At 37.2% G+C, this 16745-nt stretch overlaps 1 protein-coding gene across 1 annotated transcript; it reads right to left on the reverse strand.

The window, feature by feature from the left end:
- Window positions 1–1672: 1672 nt before the first annotated feature.
- On the reverse strand, window positions 1673–16478 carry LOC103034347 (interferon-induced GTP-binding protein Mx1-like). The gene is made up of 13 exons (XM_022674839.2): window positions 15111–16478; window positions 14832–15028; window positions 13944–14081; window positions 13432–13586; window positions 12734–12872; window positions 9393–9591; window positions 8506–8584; window positions 8117–8239; window positions 6354–6486; window positions 5823–5981; window positions 4020–4096; window positions 3680–3901; window positions 1673–2791 (listed from the first exon to the last, which is right to left on the reverse strand). The coding sequence occupies exons 1-13, from the start codon at window positions 15230–15232 to the stop codon at window positions 2567–2569; spliced, it is 1968 nt and encodes a 655-aa protein (XP_022530560.2). The 5' UTR covers window positions 15233–16478; the 3' UTR covers window positions 1673–2566.
- Between the last annotated feature and the right edge of the window lie 267 nt (window positions 16479–16745).

A 16745-nucleotide genomic window follows, 5' to 3' on the forward strand; every position in this document is an offset into this window, starting at 1 on the left:
GAAAATGAAAACGGGTGGGAAACAAAAAGGGTGGAAAATGAAAACAGGTGCTAAACAAAAAAGGATATAAAGCGAACACGGGTGGAACCAGAGATCACGCAAAGCGTAAGCGAGGAAGACAACAGGCAGGGTAAACAAAGGCTCTCCTTGGAAGCGGGACAAACACGATGAGAAGCGCGATAGAGGAGGAGGAGCAGGAGCATTCCAAGTGCCTTTTCTTTCCATCAGTCTGTTTTTCTGCCTGCATATCTCTTCAGCTGTCTATCTTTCAATCTGTTTATCTTTCTGTTAGCCTGTTTTCCAACTGTCTGTCTTTCCATTCCATTTCAACTGCTTTCTTTCAACTGTTCATCTTTCTGCCTGGCTTTTCAATTTACATTTTATCTCTCCATCTTTCCGCCTGCTAATATTTCTATCTGTCTGTCATTCCAACAGTTTTTCTTTTTTCAGCTGTTTGTCTGTCAATCAATGTCTTTCCAATGTTTGTCCTTCTGCCTGCCTATCTTTACAATTGCCTGACTTTCCATTTATTTCCGCCTGCCAATTTTTCCATCTGTCTGTCATTCAAACTGCCTCTTTTCATGTTAATCAAGCTGTCTGCCATTCTAACTGTCTGTTATTCCAACTGTCTCTCTTTCCAACTCTGTCAATAGAACTGCTTTTCTTTGTATCTTTCTGCCTGCATATCTTTCCCACTGTTTGTCTTTCCAACTGCCTGTCTTTTCAGCAGTCTGTCTTTTCATCTCTCTCTCCTTCTGTCTGCCTATCTTTTCAACTGTTTCTTTCAATTTGTCTGTCATTCCAATTGTTTTTCTTTTCAACTGTCTTTCAGTCTATCTTTCTGCCTGCTTATCTTTCCAACTGTCTATATTTCTTCTGTTATTCCTGCTGTCTGTCTGTCTGTCCATCTGACTGTCTTTCTAAATGCTATTTTAAATCTTATTGCCTGCCCATCTATCCAACTGCCAGTCATTTAAACTGCCTAGTTTTATGTATGCCTATCTTTCCAACTTTCTGTCTTTTAAAGTGCCTATTTTTGTCTGCTAATAGTGTTCAACTGTCTGTCTTTTCATCTGTCTGTCATTTCAACTGCCTTTCTTTTCATTTGTGGACCTTCCTGCCTGCCTGTATTTCCACTCATCTATCTTCCTGACTGTCTGTCTTTCTGATTCTCTTTCATGCAGTTGTCTTTGTTTCTCTTTCTTTTGAGATGATCCCCCATATTGTCTGGGTTGGTGATGGTGTGAGAACATCGTTGGATTTGTCTGCCTCTTACCCGTCGGCTGATCCAGAATTAGAGGTGGGCGGATCGATCCAAATATTATCAAATTTTGTTACCAATGCTGATCTTGATATTGAGCAATACTAGTGTAAAAAGATCGATCTTACAGCTTTTTTTTCTCCTGCAAACACTTCATCAGAGTCTGCTCTCTGTCTGTAAGAGTCGCACTGCTCTCTGTTTATTTCAGAAAGAACAAAATTGCACTGAAAGAAAGAAAATTCCTTATTTTTGTTGTTTTTCCTAAGAACAATTATATTTGAAAAAAAGAAACAGAGAGAAAGAACTAGAAAAGATGTTTAGAATTTTTTTTATTTTTGTATTGTATTATTGTAGATTTATTTTCATAATGTTAAGGTAAACTTTGTTTTGGTACTGTTTTATTGTGATGTGCAATGTTTGGCAATTCTATCCTGGGTCTTTTGGATCCTTTGGATCTATAAAGCTTAAATATTAAAAAGTATTGGTATAGTTATCTATCAGCAATACTGGAACATATGGTAAATGGTAAATATGGAACAAATGGAGTCCTGTAATGGTTCAATACAGGGCGAAACATTTAGTTGCCAAATAAAGGTTGATTCCGGATTTTACGGGACGGGTGGCAACCCTAATATCAACAGTAGTAAAAACAGTAGTAGTATACAGTTTATTAGCACTTACATGTATTTGAGTATATAAAATCAATCATACACAGTACTATCTAACTTTTATCTGTGGACATGTTTCTGTGGGTTTTAGATGCACAAAAAACTGCATAATGCGTTGTTATCAACTACTATAACTTGCAGTGAAATGGCTAAAATAACAAAAAAAGATGCGGAGCTTTCAGACCTCAAATAATGCAAAGAAAACAAGTTCATATTCATAAAGTTTTAAGAGTTTTCATGCATCTTGGTATGTTCTCCTTCACCAGTCTTACACATTGCTTTTGGATAACTTTATGCCACTCCTGGGGCAAAAAATCAAGGAGTTCAGCTTGGTTTGATGGCTTGTGATTATCCATTGTCCTCTTGATTATATTCCAGAGGTTTTCAATTTGGTAAAATCAGAGCTGTGTATCATTATTTTAGTGGCATGAATTATTATAAAATTACAATAGAATCGTTTATTAGAATAAATCCTCAGACAGAATATTGTGTGTTAAAACAACTATCATGTGTGTTTGTATTATATGTTAATATATATATATATATATAAAAATAAGCACAGTACTTTTCTGACATACAAATGTACTGTAATAAACATTGGTGCACCTAAAGTGCTAACTCGGATCAAATCTCTTCTTTAAACAAAGTTGCTGAGCTTCTCTTGAGCGATGGTGAGACGGTCCACGCGGTTCTGAGTGGTGATACGACGTCTGCTGACTTCTGACTCCTCCCGCAGAGCCTCAACAACATTGGCTCCATCCAGCAACCCCAGCATCTCTTTGCAGAGCAGATGAGTTGATTCCTTCAGCATGAAGTATCGGATTAGCATGGGCACCTGGTCGGCCAATCGCTGCACTACGATCTGTCAGAAAAGAGAAAACGATAATAGATGTTTTTGAAAGAAAACTGGTGAATTATACAGTGATGCTTGAAAGTATGTGAATCTTTACTTTCAGTATTCCATATGATCCCTCTTTATAGCAATAACTGCAGCTAAATGTTTCCAGTAACTCAATCCTGCACACTGGCTTGGAAGAATTTTAGCCCATTTCTCCATACAGAACAGCTTCAACTCTGGGATGCTGGTGGGTTTTCTCACATTAACTGCTCACATCAGGTCCTTTGACTTGGCCATTTAAAAACATTAACTTTAATCTCCTTAAACTATTCTTTGTTAGAATGACTTAGGGTTGGCTGCTTGGGGTTGTTGTCTTGCTGCATGCACCTTCTCTTATGTTTTAGTTCACGGACAGATGTCCTGATATTTTCCATTAGAGTTCTGACCACCACAATGTTTAAACCAAAAACTTCTATCTTTGTCTCATCCATCCTCAGAAACCTCCATTGTTCATGCCATAATACACTTTTAAAAATGTGTGCTGGGAAGACCAGACTTTAAAAAAAAAAAAAAACCTGACTCTAATTGCACTTTTAAATTAACTGCTAATCCTAAAGGTTACTCTAGAACTTGTGTAATATTGGATCATTATCTCAGTAGATAATTCTTTGTTTAATTGGATTCTCTTTATCTACTTTTAGGACTTGTGTTAGGTCATATTAAGGTTCACAAACCTTCAGGCACCACTGTACTGTAGATGCCACAAACTACAGAATAATCTGGGAAGTTCATTAATTACAATGTGTGGGACAGGTGTTACCAGACTAATCTCAGACTACTAATTAGAAACTTTTTGTAGATATTTTTGGATGGTCCTCTTTATTAACCAACCACTGAACTACTAAATGTTACCTCATAATAGGCTTTCAGCATATCAGGGTAATTGCTTCTGCTGTCAAGGTTAGCACAATTATCCTCTGAAGCTTTCTGCCCATCCATAACAAGCTGTGTTTCATTCATTGTTTTAAAGTAGATTCCATCCTGAGTATAGACCAGTTCCTCCATCTCAAATTGCTCCAGGATCCTCTGCTCCACTTTGGCTTCTTGCTTTGACTGAATGTTTTCTATTTTGTTCTGGGGACATAATAGAAAAGAATTAAGGTACACAGTGTCAGCAGAGCTCAAATAAAGTATTAAGGTAGTAAAATGAGTTGACATGTTGACATTCATTAAATTCTAAAAGAGTATTTACCGTTGCAACACACTGGAGGAAAGGGTAGTTGTTAAAGCAGGCTCTGGATGCCTCTGAGAACTGTTTCTGGATTGTTTCTGAAATGCATGAATCACATTCAAAGAGAGAACACAGCACTTGCCACAACATTTCAATGCAAAGTAAATACCATAGAACTGCTGATGACCACTGCCCAGTAAAAAGGCTCTCAGAGGCTACTTTTAGGTAGTGTACCTCTAGATGAGATATCAAGACACTCAAAGGCATTTTGCTCAGCTGGCAGACTTTGAGAGGGAGTGTGAAAATTGGATGGTTGTTTTGACAAATTGCCAGATATCTAGATGTTCTATCGGCCGGTCACTATTGCCTTCAACTGCAGCTGTGTTTTGAACAAGAAACGTGGACTGCTACACACTGGAACTACATCATTTTCATCATCTACTGATACATTGATGTGAAAAGGTATTTGCACCCTACAGATTTCTTTTGTTTTTGCTTTTTTGTCATACTGATATTTTCCAGATTATCAAACAAAATTTATTATCAGACAAAGATAACCTGAGTAAATATAAAAAGCACTTACATCTGTGTGGAGGAATTTTGGCCCAATCTTCTTCGCAGAATTATTTTAATTTACTACGCCTGAGCTTGATTTCACAAACAGATGGCCAAACATTCTCCTTCAGGATTGTCTGATAATCAGCAGAATTCCTGATTCCATCTATTACAGCAAGTTGTTTAGGCCCTAAAGCAGCAAAGCAGCCCCAGACCATCACACTACCACCACCATGTTTTACATTTAGTATGGTGATCTTTTTATGAAATCATGTATTAGTTTTACACCAGATGTAAATGGACACGCACCTTTCAAAAAAGTTCCACTTTTGTCTCGTCAGTCCAAAGAATATTTACCCAAAGTTCTGGGCATCATCAACATCACTGGGGATCATTGGTAAATGTGAGATGGGCCGTTGTGTTTTTTTGGTCAGTAGTGTATTTTTGCCTAGGAACTCTTCCATAAAGACCAATTTTTGACCAGCTTCTATCTTATTATTGAATCATTGACACTGACCTTAACTGAGATAAGTGAGACCTACAGTTCTTTCAATGTTGTTCTGGGTTCAATTATGACCTCCTGGATGAGTTGTCCATGCCCTTTTGGAATAAATTCATCGGCCAGCCACTCCTGGCAAGGTTCACCATTGTTCCATGTTTTCTCTATTTGTGAATAATAGCTCACTGTGGTCTGTTGGAGTCCCAAAGCTTTAGAAATTACTTTGTAACCTTGTCCAGATTGACAGATGTCAATTACTTTGTTTTCTCATTTGTTTTTGAATGTCTTTAGATCGGGACATAAAGTGTTGCTTTTTGAGATCTTTTATCTGCTTTATGTTGTCAGACAGGTTCTAGTTCTAGATCTAAGTGATCTTAAAAATGCAAAAACAAAAGAAATCTGTAAGAGGGCAAAAGCTTTTTCACGCCACTCTAAATCCAAGTTCTGTTTGGGATCTGATGACGGTCAAGTAAAGCATCTATGTGTTGAGTGCTTCAATCTTGGTTTCTTCATAAGAGTAACAACTCAACAATATTTACAGGACCTCCTGCAGACACATTCAGGGCTTCAAACTGCCATTTTTACAGCAGGATAATGCTCACCCACACAGCATAAGTTTCCCAAAAATCTCTACACCAGTTTGAAACACTCCCTTGGCCTGGCTGGTTGCAGGATGTATAGTATAGTGCAATACTGCTAACTAAATGTAGTTACATCTTAAGAAATAGAAACTGTGACTGTGATTAAACATGTAAAAGTTAAAAACCTACCTTTGATGATCCTGAGTGTCTCAATAGCCGGTCCCTTCAGTTTGACCACAAGTATCTGCACCACCGTCTCAAACACATTATAATCGCTGAAGCCAGGCAGCTCTCTTCCTCTGTATTTCTGGTCGTATTCTTTCATTATTGTCTGGACCGTCTCGTGAACTGTGTTGCATTTAAATTTGGGGAGAAAAATATGTTAATTGAAATAATGTATTAGTCATTTATAGTAGTTTACAGCTATTTCATTAGAATCACTTTTCACTTTTAATAAGACCTTATTAAGACCTTAATAAGTTATTGCAAAATTTCTGTTTAAACTCCTAAAAATTGATTAAGCAATATTAGATCTATTGAGGTGGTTAACAGAAGCAACATTCCAAAAATCTTGGTTTATTTTGATGATGAAACAAGTAGTTTCCATACATTTAAATATATGCAAATTATTATATGAAACTACTATGTATTATTATTTTTTTCATATTAGAAATGCTTTTTCTCAGTAAAGGCCTGTTTGTATCTGTAGAGTTTACTTACATGAGGTTTTTGTGCTGTCAAGATGTTCCTTCCACTTTCTGAACTCTGACCGGAGCTCAACAAACAAGTTGTCATTATTACCTGCGTCTCCAGTCGACAGGCGGTTAATCTTGTCATTAAATTTCATCATGATCTTTGAAAACACCAACAAACACTTTTAAACATGTAAGACTGAATTTACAGTTTATTTAATGCCGTTACTCAGTCTTATACATTGTTTGGATGTTTCTGGTCAAATGACACATTTTCTTGATTTTTTAAATAGAAAATAACTGAACAAATTCTCTAAAGGAAACTATTTTTTATGTGTAAAATAAAACAGTTAATTCTGTAAAATGTAAACTTAAATAAAGCAGTATTTGAATTTAATATTTAATACTGAAAAAAAAACATTAAAGTATGTTTCTATAAATAATTATCAGTGTCCATTTATTAAAGTGGTGTCTGGTAACATAAAAATTCACAAAAACACAAAATTCTAAAGCGTGCAGATTTTGGTTTTCACCCCGGATAGGGTGTAAGTCCCCAGTGGCACAGTTGCACAAAGGGGGTCTCCAACTGAAACGCTTGAGGACAGCAGTTGTAAAATGCAGCCTTAAGTTATTTATTTATTATAGTCTTACTCAATACTTATTTAGACCTTCCAGTTAGCTAGCTCACCCCTAATGTTAGTATGTTAGCTAGCTCTCTGCTATTGTTAGCTAGCTGTTTGTTATCTTAGTTTTTTCTCTGGTAATTTTACCTAGCTTGCTGCTGAAGTTAGTATGTTAGCTAGCTGCCTCCTAACGCACTCGGTTATCCTTAGATCTCTCCCTGGTAACTTTACCCAGCTCGTCACCTAAGTTAATACATTAGCTAGCTCGCCACTAATGTTAGTATGTTTGCTAGCTTGCCGCTAAAGTTAGTATGTTAGCTAGATCAACACTAACATTAGCTAGCTCTCTGTTAAACATATTTCTCTCCCCAGTAATGTTACGTAGCTCGCCGCTAAAGTTAGTATGTTAGCTAGCACGCCACTAATAGTAGCTGGCTCATCATTAACCTTCGATCTCTCTCCCAGGTATGATTACCCAGCTCGCCACTAAAGAATTATGTTAGCTAGCTCATTGCTAAAATTCATATGTTAGCTAGCTCGTCGCTAATGTCGCTAACGTCCGCTAACCTTAGTTCTCACCCCAATTACATTACCTAGCTCACAGCTAAAGAAAGTATGTTATCTAGCTCGCCGCTAATATTAGTATGTTTGCCAGCTTGCCGCTAAAGTTAGCATGTTAGCTAGCTCGCCACTAACATTAGCTAGCTCTCTGTTAAACTTAGTTCTCTGCCCGTTAATGTTACCTAGCTCACCACTAAAGGTAGTATGTTAGTTAGCTCGCCGCTAATGTTAGCTAGCTCTCTTAACCTTCGATCTCTCCCCGGATTAGATGTTACCATTGGGTCACTGTGCCTTCTCCTGACATTGTCTGTGCTCATTGTTAAACTTTCTCTTCACAGTAGGTTTTAAAAAAGACATGACTGGGTAACAAAAAAAAGTATTTCCACAGGGTGACAAAATATGATTTCCTTCCACGCTGTGACACTCCAGAATCTCTTTTCATGTGATAAAGTTAATTCGATCGAGTCTGAGCTAGGGTGTCCCACAATTGAAACAAAATACAAAATGCCCTGGACAAAGTTTCTTTCGCACAGGCTGCACTAACACGGGTAACTGGCCAAAAAGTAAAATTATTTTGGTGAGTTATAGAATATAAACTTTCACTCACTGTAATTAAGAAGTCTTTCCTCTTTTGTGGATCAAGTGGTGGGCCAGGTTCACACTGACCCATCTCCTTTCTACAGTCCCACAGCTGCTTCTTTATCTGCTCTGAAAGCAGAGGCAGTGATTTCTGAAAAAAGGAGAAAAACATAAAGGCAATTTTTTAAAACCTGTCTGTTCGGTTTTTGCAAAGGTGGTGCAAAGGAAGTTGAATTAACCCTGTTGATTAGAAAAATCTGTTTGATATTTAACTTGTTTTATAGAGTATGCATCTAAATAAAATCCATATATATGTTTAATTATTATTTTAAAAAGTATTAAGTATTCACATAATCCAATCATCTTTTTAGAATTTGATAAACAATAAAAGAAAAATCATAAAATATGTATATTTACTTTGATGTGGTCGACCAGGTCTTGAGTCAGTTTGGTGGCGAGACACTGAATTGTTGCTTTCTCTTCATTCAAAAGGCATCTGTTCATACAGAAAGCAGGTGTGAGTGGGTCTAAAGTAACAAACATCAACTGATACAAAAATATAGGGAGGCGCTGAATTGAACATTTGTTTCTAAAATTGCACAAAATGAAATATTTCCATAGGCTAAATATATCTTTGTATTGCTATTCAAAAAAGTTTGAACAAGGAAAAATACATTTACCTTAGTAGTGCTGTTTTAGTCACACATAGTCATACCTCAACAGCGTAACAGTAGCCATGACACAATTACCTCAGTAGTGCTATTCCAATCAAAAAGTATCTTAGGTACTGTAGTGTTAGTAATACATTTACATTAGTAGTGCTATTCTATTCATACATTTACTCAAACAGAGCAATTTTAGTCATAAATGTATTTCTGTAGTGCTAAAAAAAGTAACATTTTAGGGAAATTCACACAGAGAAAAGCATCTAATATTTTAGTAAACTAAAACGTTAAGCATGGCAAAGTAAGTTAGCCTAGCTTGTGTTACTATACTATTCCTGTATATCTTGTATCTTTTAGCTGGAAAACCAACAGTTTGTGAAGAGGTAGTAAACCGATAGCAAGTGATAGCAAGGGAAGCTGTATGCTTAATTTTTATTAATTTATATACCTGCCATTTTCCCCTCCCTTCATGCATGTTTTTATTCAGCAGCCTTCAGGAAAAATAAAATCCTTTTGAGGAAGTTTTAGATAAAATTTTAGAGGAAACACGGCAATATAACTATCAGCTAAATATTTTCTATTGCCAAATATTCGGTGCATCCCTACAAATTAGAAATGACATCCTCAAGTTAAGTTTACCTGAAGTATTCATGACGTTTGAAGAATTCTTTCTCCACTCGAGTAGCCTCCGCCAGAGAGACCTTATCATCAATTTGCTTCTGGCCACGGCATTTAACAATGATGTATCCCTTACTTAAAGGGATAACCTGATTTTTGACTATATCCAGTACGTTTTTCTCTGTTCCTTTGTCAACAAGGTCTGGCTTAGTTAGAATGGCTGTTAGAAAACAAGACACACACAATTCACATTATTTAGATGCTTTATAAATGTGTTTGTAGTGAGCAGGGTCCACCACTAGGCGGAACTAACCACGTAGATAAGCTTAAAAGCATGTGACTGTTAAACCAGTGGGTCTGCCTCTTCTTTTAGTCTCACAAAGGCTATGATCAGACTCAGTGGCGGACTTAGCAATTTGGGGGCTCAAGGCGAATTTAGCTAGGTGGCCCATCAACATTAATATGCGAGAAATAAGTTTCAGATATAACACCAATGTATGTCAAAATGGAAAATATTTATTTAAAAAAAATAGTTAAAAAAGAAAATTAAAGCTTTCAATGCTAATTGTACTTTTTATATGTGCAATCAATAAACATATCTTTAAATAAAATATACATCCGAATGCCAAAAAAAAAAAATAAGTAAAGCAGTGTGACTGAGAGCATTTGTGTGAGTGAGTCAATCAGTCATTTTTATCTAGAATTGTAACTGAACTTAATGATAAGGAATAATTATCAATCACAGCAACATGTAGAGTGAAAATATGAGAGAGAGAGGAGGCAGAGTTTGTGTAAGTGCATGTGTGACAGAAAGAGAGAGAATGAGTATGTGAGAGAGACATCTGAGTGAGTCATGAAGAGTGACCCTGTGTGTGAGTGTGAGTGAATGAGAGAGAGAGAGAGAAAATGCATGTGTATGAGAGGGAACATATGTGGGGGCGAAAGAGAGAGAAAAATGGTATGTGACTGAATGAGGAGAGATTGGGGGGAGTGTGTGTGTGTGTGTGTGTGTGTGTGTGTATACACAGTGTTGACACACTAAAAAAGCTTGTTATTTTGGAAGAGCATATGTTTTTAGTTTAGCCTCTTCCTTCTTTTTTCTTTTTTGTAGCGCCACTTGGGTAGTGGTGCTTCATGGCTTCGCTCACAACCCACTTGTACACTTAATTTCACCTTAATTCCGTCTTTCACAAGCAGCGCGTTCGCGGTTCACATGGCATGGATGGAATATTCCATTATAACGCGAAAGAGAGGGGGTGTGGACGGAATCTGTATTTATTTGTAATTTATTGTGTTGTCTTTGTTTCCATTTTAAACATACAAGAATCACCATTTATGATCTGTAAATTACTGTCCAAAGGGCCCCAATTACCAGCTGTAGGCCTATGGGAAGTTGTCAGCTAGTCAGGGGGCCCCTACAGTGGGCTGCAGTGGGAGGGGCCCAAGGCAGTTGCCTAGCAATGCCTCTATGCAAAGACCGCCTCTGATCAGACTGCCAGCTCAAACCTGATTTTTAGCATATTTAGATTGTTTCCAGATTAGTTTTAAAAGACTACTCCTTGGTATAAAGGGCTTTAGATCAGACATATTGTGAAATATATAGGCTTAGGACTGAATTAAGATCCCAGTTCAGCCCTGCTTGTGATGTCTGACTTGCAAATAACAGTGCAGACAGTCATCCTACCAGATCAGATTTGAGAAACAAATCCTATTTGCCTGCAGTCTGAACATGGCCAAAGTACTTGCTGTATGCAGGCAACAGTATTCTGTGTAATAAACTAAATTAACATTAAGCAAAATTGACACCAAACTGTAATTATTAATTAAAAAACCTTTCTTTCAAAGTCAAATGAGCTAACTGTTAGCACTTAGCGGCTTAAACCGCCTGACAGTGCTAGACTGAGGAACTCTCTGTGTTCTGGAAAGTCAGAGAGATATTACGGAGGCGGCGCTTCCCATTGAAAATGAATGGGATACGTCGCTGTGCATTGTCGCGATGGAGCAGTGTAAATGCAGCGTTACCGTGCGTCCACACCGAACGCGACGCGAGCGACAAAGCAGCCGGAAGTCATTCATTTTCAATGAGAGCGAGCGACACTGGGCGACAAGCAGCGACGCGGCGCGACGCGATGCGAAGCGGGCGGTTTGAGCGACGCGAGAGAGTTGACCAGAACTTGACTTTATGCAAATGAGCAGCGACGCGCGGCGGCGACTACCAATCAGAAACAGATTATCATATGTCCAGCCTGAAATCGCTGCTCTGATTTTCGGTTCCTACTGAAGAATTATTCATTACATTTTACAGAAAGATGTATTAAAACTGAGGGAATTATTTATTAAATTAAGAGAAAGACTGTTTATTAAATTAAGAGGATGATTTAATATATTTAAGTAAACATATTAATTACATCCAAGAAATTATTTATTACATTAAGTTAACAATATTTGAAATTATGGACAAATTAAGAGAATGATTTACTACATTAAGGAAAATAATGTATTATATTTGAGTAAACCTATTTATTGTAATATGAAATAATTATGTTAAATAATTGTACTTTAAAATAGTTATAAAAGTTTTTAATGTTTAGGAATTGAGTAGAGAGGCTGAACCCTTGTTTCTGTATGTGCCGTATTTGGAAAACGCCCACAAGCGACAGCTCGTTCTGAGTGAGACACGCCCCCAAGCGACTCATCGCCTGTTGGACAGGCGACACAGAGCGATTTTATCGCGTTCGGTGTGAACGTACAGTTAGTTAGAGGTTTGTCCCATGTAGCGGTTAGCAGCTAATGCTTATGCTGCTCCAGCAGTGCAGGCTGGGGTTAGCAGCACGCTACAGGCTGATATACTCACCTCTGAACGGCGAAAGAGATACTGCTTAGTGTGGTTAGCGGCTAGCGCTAATGCTGCTACAGCCTTGGTGCTGGAGACACTAAACTGAAACTGTATAACACTGTACTTCTGTAGAGTGACTTTACTGCTCCTTACAACCTGACCGGTGAAATCTATCTATCTATCTATCTATCTATGCTTTACATATTTTTCCACATACGTTATTACGTTATTATGATTACTATAATTTTTATGAATTTTCACAAGATCTTTAATGCACAGTGCGTAATCCGTGTAGAGGAAGCCCCTGCACTGTTAATACATATGGGCTCATTCATTAAAGAAGGTCCCACCAAACAAACCCCAGCTTATTAATTCTATTAATTCTAGAGAATTAATCTATTAATTCTAGAGTACTTTTTTTAATGTGTTGACAATCATTGCCTAAAATTTTCATTTTGTAAAAAAAAAAACGTTATATATATAATTCCTGTGAGGATGTGAGAATGTAGCTGTGTATATACTTTACCCAGAGTTCTTTTTCCCTCAGGGTCCACTTCTTGTGCCATTCTGAGTGCCTCTGTGGTTGCAATGTCCACGTTGCATGGGACCACCACTAAGTTGATGGTTTGGTCTTTCTCAATAAAATTTCGTATGAGACTTTTAATCTATGTGACAAGAAAAAAGCTTTAGAACTTCAGTACGCTTACTTTTACTTTTACTTTTAAAGTTTAGAGAAGTGGGCTTGGAACCAGATGGTTGTTGGATCAATTCCCTCAACCCATAGGAAGTAATGGTGGGTTAATGAAGGCACAGTGCTAACTAGACTTTTTCCACTTCCCTGTTCTCCACCCTTGCTCTCCACCCATCATCTCTAACAGAAGAGGATATCAGAGATCTAAGCAGAAGATCAACAATTTCCACAAGTACTTAAAAGAGAAAACTGGTGTGAAATGTCTAATAGCCCGCCTCCTTTTGCTTCCAGCATTTCAAAATACAGCACTTTAAGCCAAAGCTTGTGACTACTAACACTAGTCACTCTGTGCAGATTACTGTACTTCCTTTTTTTCTATATCATGTCCTATTCTATGTTGTATTGTGTTTATAAAAAGATACGATATGTATTCTTTCATTGATCATGTCCAGTGAATGCCTATTTTTGCAAGTTGCCCTTATTAAATCTCTGTGTAAAATGAAACGACTTAAAAAAAATAGTTTTACACTGACCTGATCTCCAATATCGTCAGGCTGACCTTTCACAGGAACTCTGGCGATTCCAGGGAGATCGATCAGTGTAAGATCACACACTTCAGGAGACATGATCTCCAGTGTGATGAGATCATCACAAATTCCAACTCCATCTCCAGCCAGTTCATTCTGGGCTATTGGACACATTGTATAATTGAATCGTGATTTTCCTTTATAAATCATTGGTTGTTTGGATCAACAGTTTTAGTTAAATATATCATATAGCAGACAAACACAGTGATACATGAGAAGTGAAATGAATCTAAAGAGAATCTCTAGAGGCTGCTATTTATTTAAAAGGAAGATCTACTAAATATTGATGTAATTTTTCTGTTGGGATGCCCAAATGTATGCATCTGCCTAATTTTGTTCAAAGAATTATTGCACACTTTCTGTAAATCCTATAAACTTAATTTCACTTCTCAAATATCACTGTGTTCGTCTGCTATATACTTATATACTCTTTTAGTATCATAAGCAACTGTCCTTACCTTCTTCAACATAAGTTCCAACCAAGGACGGGTCATCAAACTCAATGTACTCATCTCTGTAAGATATGGTAGCTCGCCATTGAACTCCACCTTTGAGCTTCCTCAGCTTGAGCTCTAGAGGGCATCTGGTAACAATACCTACAGTAGACAGAAAACACAACTGTAGTTGTAGTTGTAGTTGGTTTCCTGCTTTAATTCACCATCTTTAACCTTAACAATGGTGGCCATTGTTGGGAGTCCAGCTAGGTAGGCAGACTATGACTTATTCTCTTATCTTATAATTATAATTTATTATCTCATAACTATGACTTACTATCTCATGATTTTAATTTAGCACCTCATCATTATGATTTATTACATCATACTTATGACTTAATATCTCAGAACTATGACTTACTACCTCACAATTTTAACTTAGCATTTCAATTTTATGACTAATTATCTCATAATTATGAATAACTATCTAGTAATAATGACCTAATATTTCATAATTATGACTTGGCGGATACATGACTTCAATACACATTCTCACCAGAGAGGTCTCTAAGTCCCAAAACGTGCAGAATTAAGCTTAAAATTGTATGCACTGTATATGAAGTAAATAAGCCTTTATAGCTATAAAGTTTACCATTGTGGAAGATGCTGTGATCGATTACAAAATACTTCATTATTTTAAGACAGGTTTCCACATTATACACTGTTCAATTTGGTAATGAAACTAAGATATTTCTTAATTTTTTGTTTTATTTTCTAAATTTGTATTTTTATATATATATATGTGGTTATAACGTAAACTAATACATAAAAGACTGAAAAATATCCTGTTTTAGACGTAAATGCTGGTCATTCTATTACTTAAGACGTAAAGGATAATTGAAAATTACTCACCACTTCCTCGAGGTAAGGCCACTCCAGATAAAGCCTCCAACACTGAGCTTTTCCCAGAGCTCTGATCTCCAATCACTGCTATACTTGGTAGAGCTAAATCTTCTTCAATACCAAGCTGCCTCAGAGAATCAATCAGGTCGATTAAAGGACGAACCCTCTCCTCTAAATGGCTGTGGAACAGCCCCTCCAGTGGTTTACTGTCAATAAGAAACAGTGATTAGTTGTACATATAAATAAAAAAAAATAATATTTACTTGCACTAACATTTTTTCTACAAACCTGCTTTCACCAAAAGAAGAAACATCTTCAGAACTGCCCTGCTTTTCTTTCTCCATTGCACACAGTAAAAATTCTATATGGAACAAGCACATTTGAGTAGCTTTAAAACTGTGCAACAGCATCTGTGTGTATTATATTAGCTTAGCATTATAAGACTGTAAAATTATTTTACTTACCACTCTGCCTTCAGCAACCTGATACAACTGAACTGAAAGTACACTCAATGTATGGCCATATATAAGCACTCGCAGTCGGAGGCAGTGCCAACAGTGCAACACTGAATCTGAAACTGAACGTTCTGCATTGGAATTTCCAAGGTTATAAGGTTGGGGTTTTCAGGTATGTCTTTGGATTTCAAATAAATAGGTGTGGCTGAAGTCAGCTGAAATAATCATCTAGCATCTAAAAGTCTCAACAAACAAAACCCCAGATTAAATGTACTTCATTGTACTTCTATTATCAAATATTATTTTGGAAGATTTGCTGCATAAAGTTATCCAAAAGCAGTGTGTAAGACTGGTGGAGGAGAAAATGCCAAGATGAATGAAAACTGTGATTGAAAAACCAGGGTTATTCCACCACATAATGATTTTTGGACCTTTAAAACTTTATTAATATGAACTTGCATATTGATGTTTGCATTATTTAAGGTCTGAAAGCTCTGCATCTTTTTAGTTGTTTCATCCATTTCTCATTTTCTGCAAATAAATGACTATTTTGATAGGACATATAAAGATATTTCTGACGTGACTTGAAGGCAGCATTAGAATCGAGGAAACGGCTACCAGCAAATGAGGTAGAAAACCTTGGGATTTTCACGTGCAGCTCATGCTAATCACATGCACTGCATGTATATTCTATAATATGCTTTTTCTTTCCAGCTTAACCACAGTAAATTGTATTGTACTGTCAGTCAGAGAAATCGCCACTGTAAGTGGAAGTGGCATAGAGGAAGTGACGACCTAAAGAAGCATCCAGCAAGCGTGAGAGTCATTTAATGAAACTCTAGAGTACAGGGATGTGCACAGGAATCTTGAAGGGCAGTTGCTCTAACCTGAGCTAACTCTAACCGCTCTACTCCCACGGCATCTTCAAACTCCTCTGGGGTCTCTGCTAGTCGGCTGAAGCGCCGCCCGGTCGTGTACTGCGCTTCTTTTTTTTCCTAATAAAGCGTGCTGCGTGTCCCCCGCTACGCCCCCGCGCCCCTCCCTTTTGCCTATCTCTCGAGGTGTCTGAATCTGAATGTGTAACGGAGAGGAGGCAGGATGCAAGTGCAAGTCTGTTTTATTATCCATATTAGAAAAAGTAAACAAACAACAAAACACTACGGAATAATATAAAGAAAAGGTAACTGAAACAAAACACTATGAAACATAAACTATGATAAACTAAAAGACTGAAACAAACAAGCAAAAATAACAAAGAAACAAACTAAATAAAGCAAACCTGAAACACTAAAGCCAAAAAAACACAGCGGGAATGAGGCTTACACAAAACAGATATACACGATCCGGACAGAGTAACAGGACACAGTCAAACAAAAAGCACGACAGAGAACAAAGCAACACATGGGGTATTTATACACAGGTACACACTAGGGACACCTGTGGAGGTAATGAGGGGGCGGAATTACAA

This window comes from Astyanax mexicanus, chromosome 21 (assembly GCF_023375975.1).
Source record: "Astyanax mexicanus isolate ESR-SI-001 chromosome 21, AstMex3_surface, whole genome shotgun sequence".
Lineage (NCBI taxonomy): Eukaryota > Metazoa > Chordata > Actinopteri > Characiformes > Acestrorhamphidae > Astyanax > Astyanax mexicanus.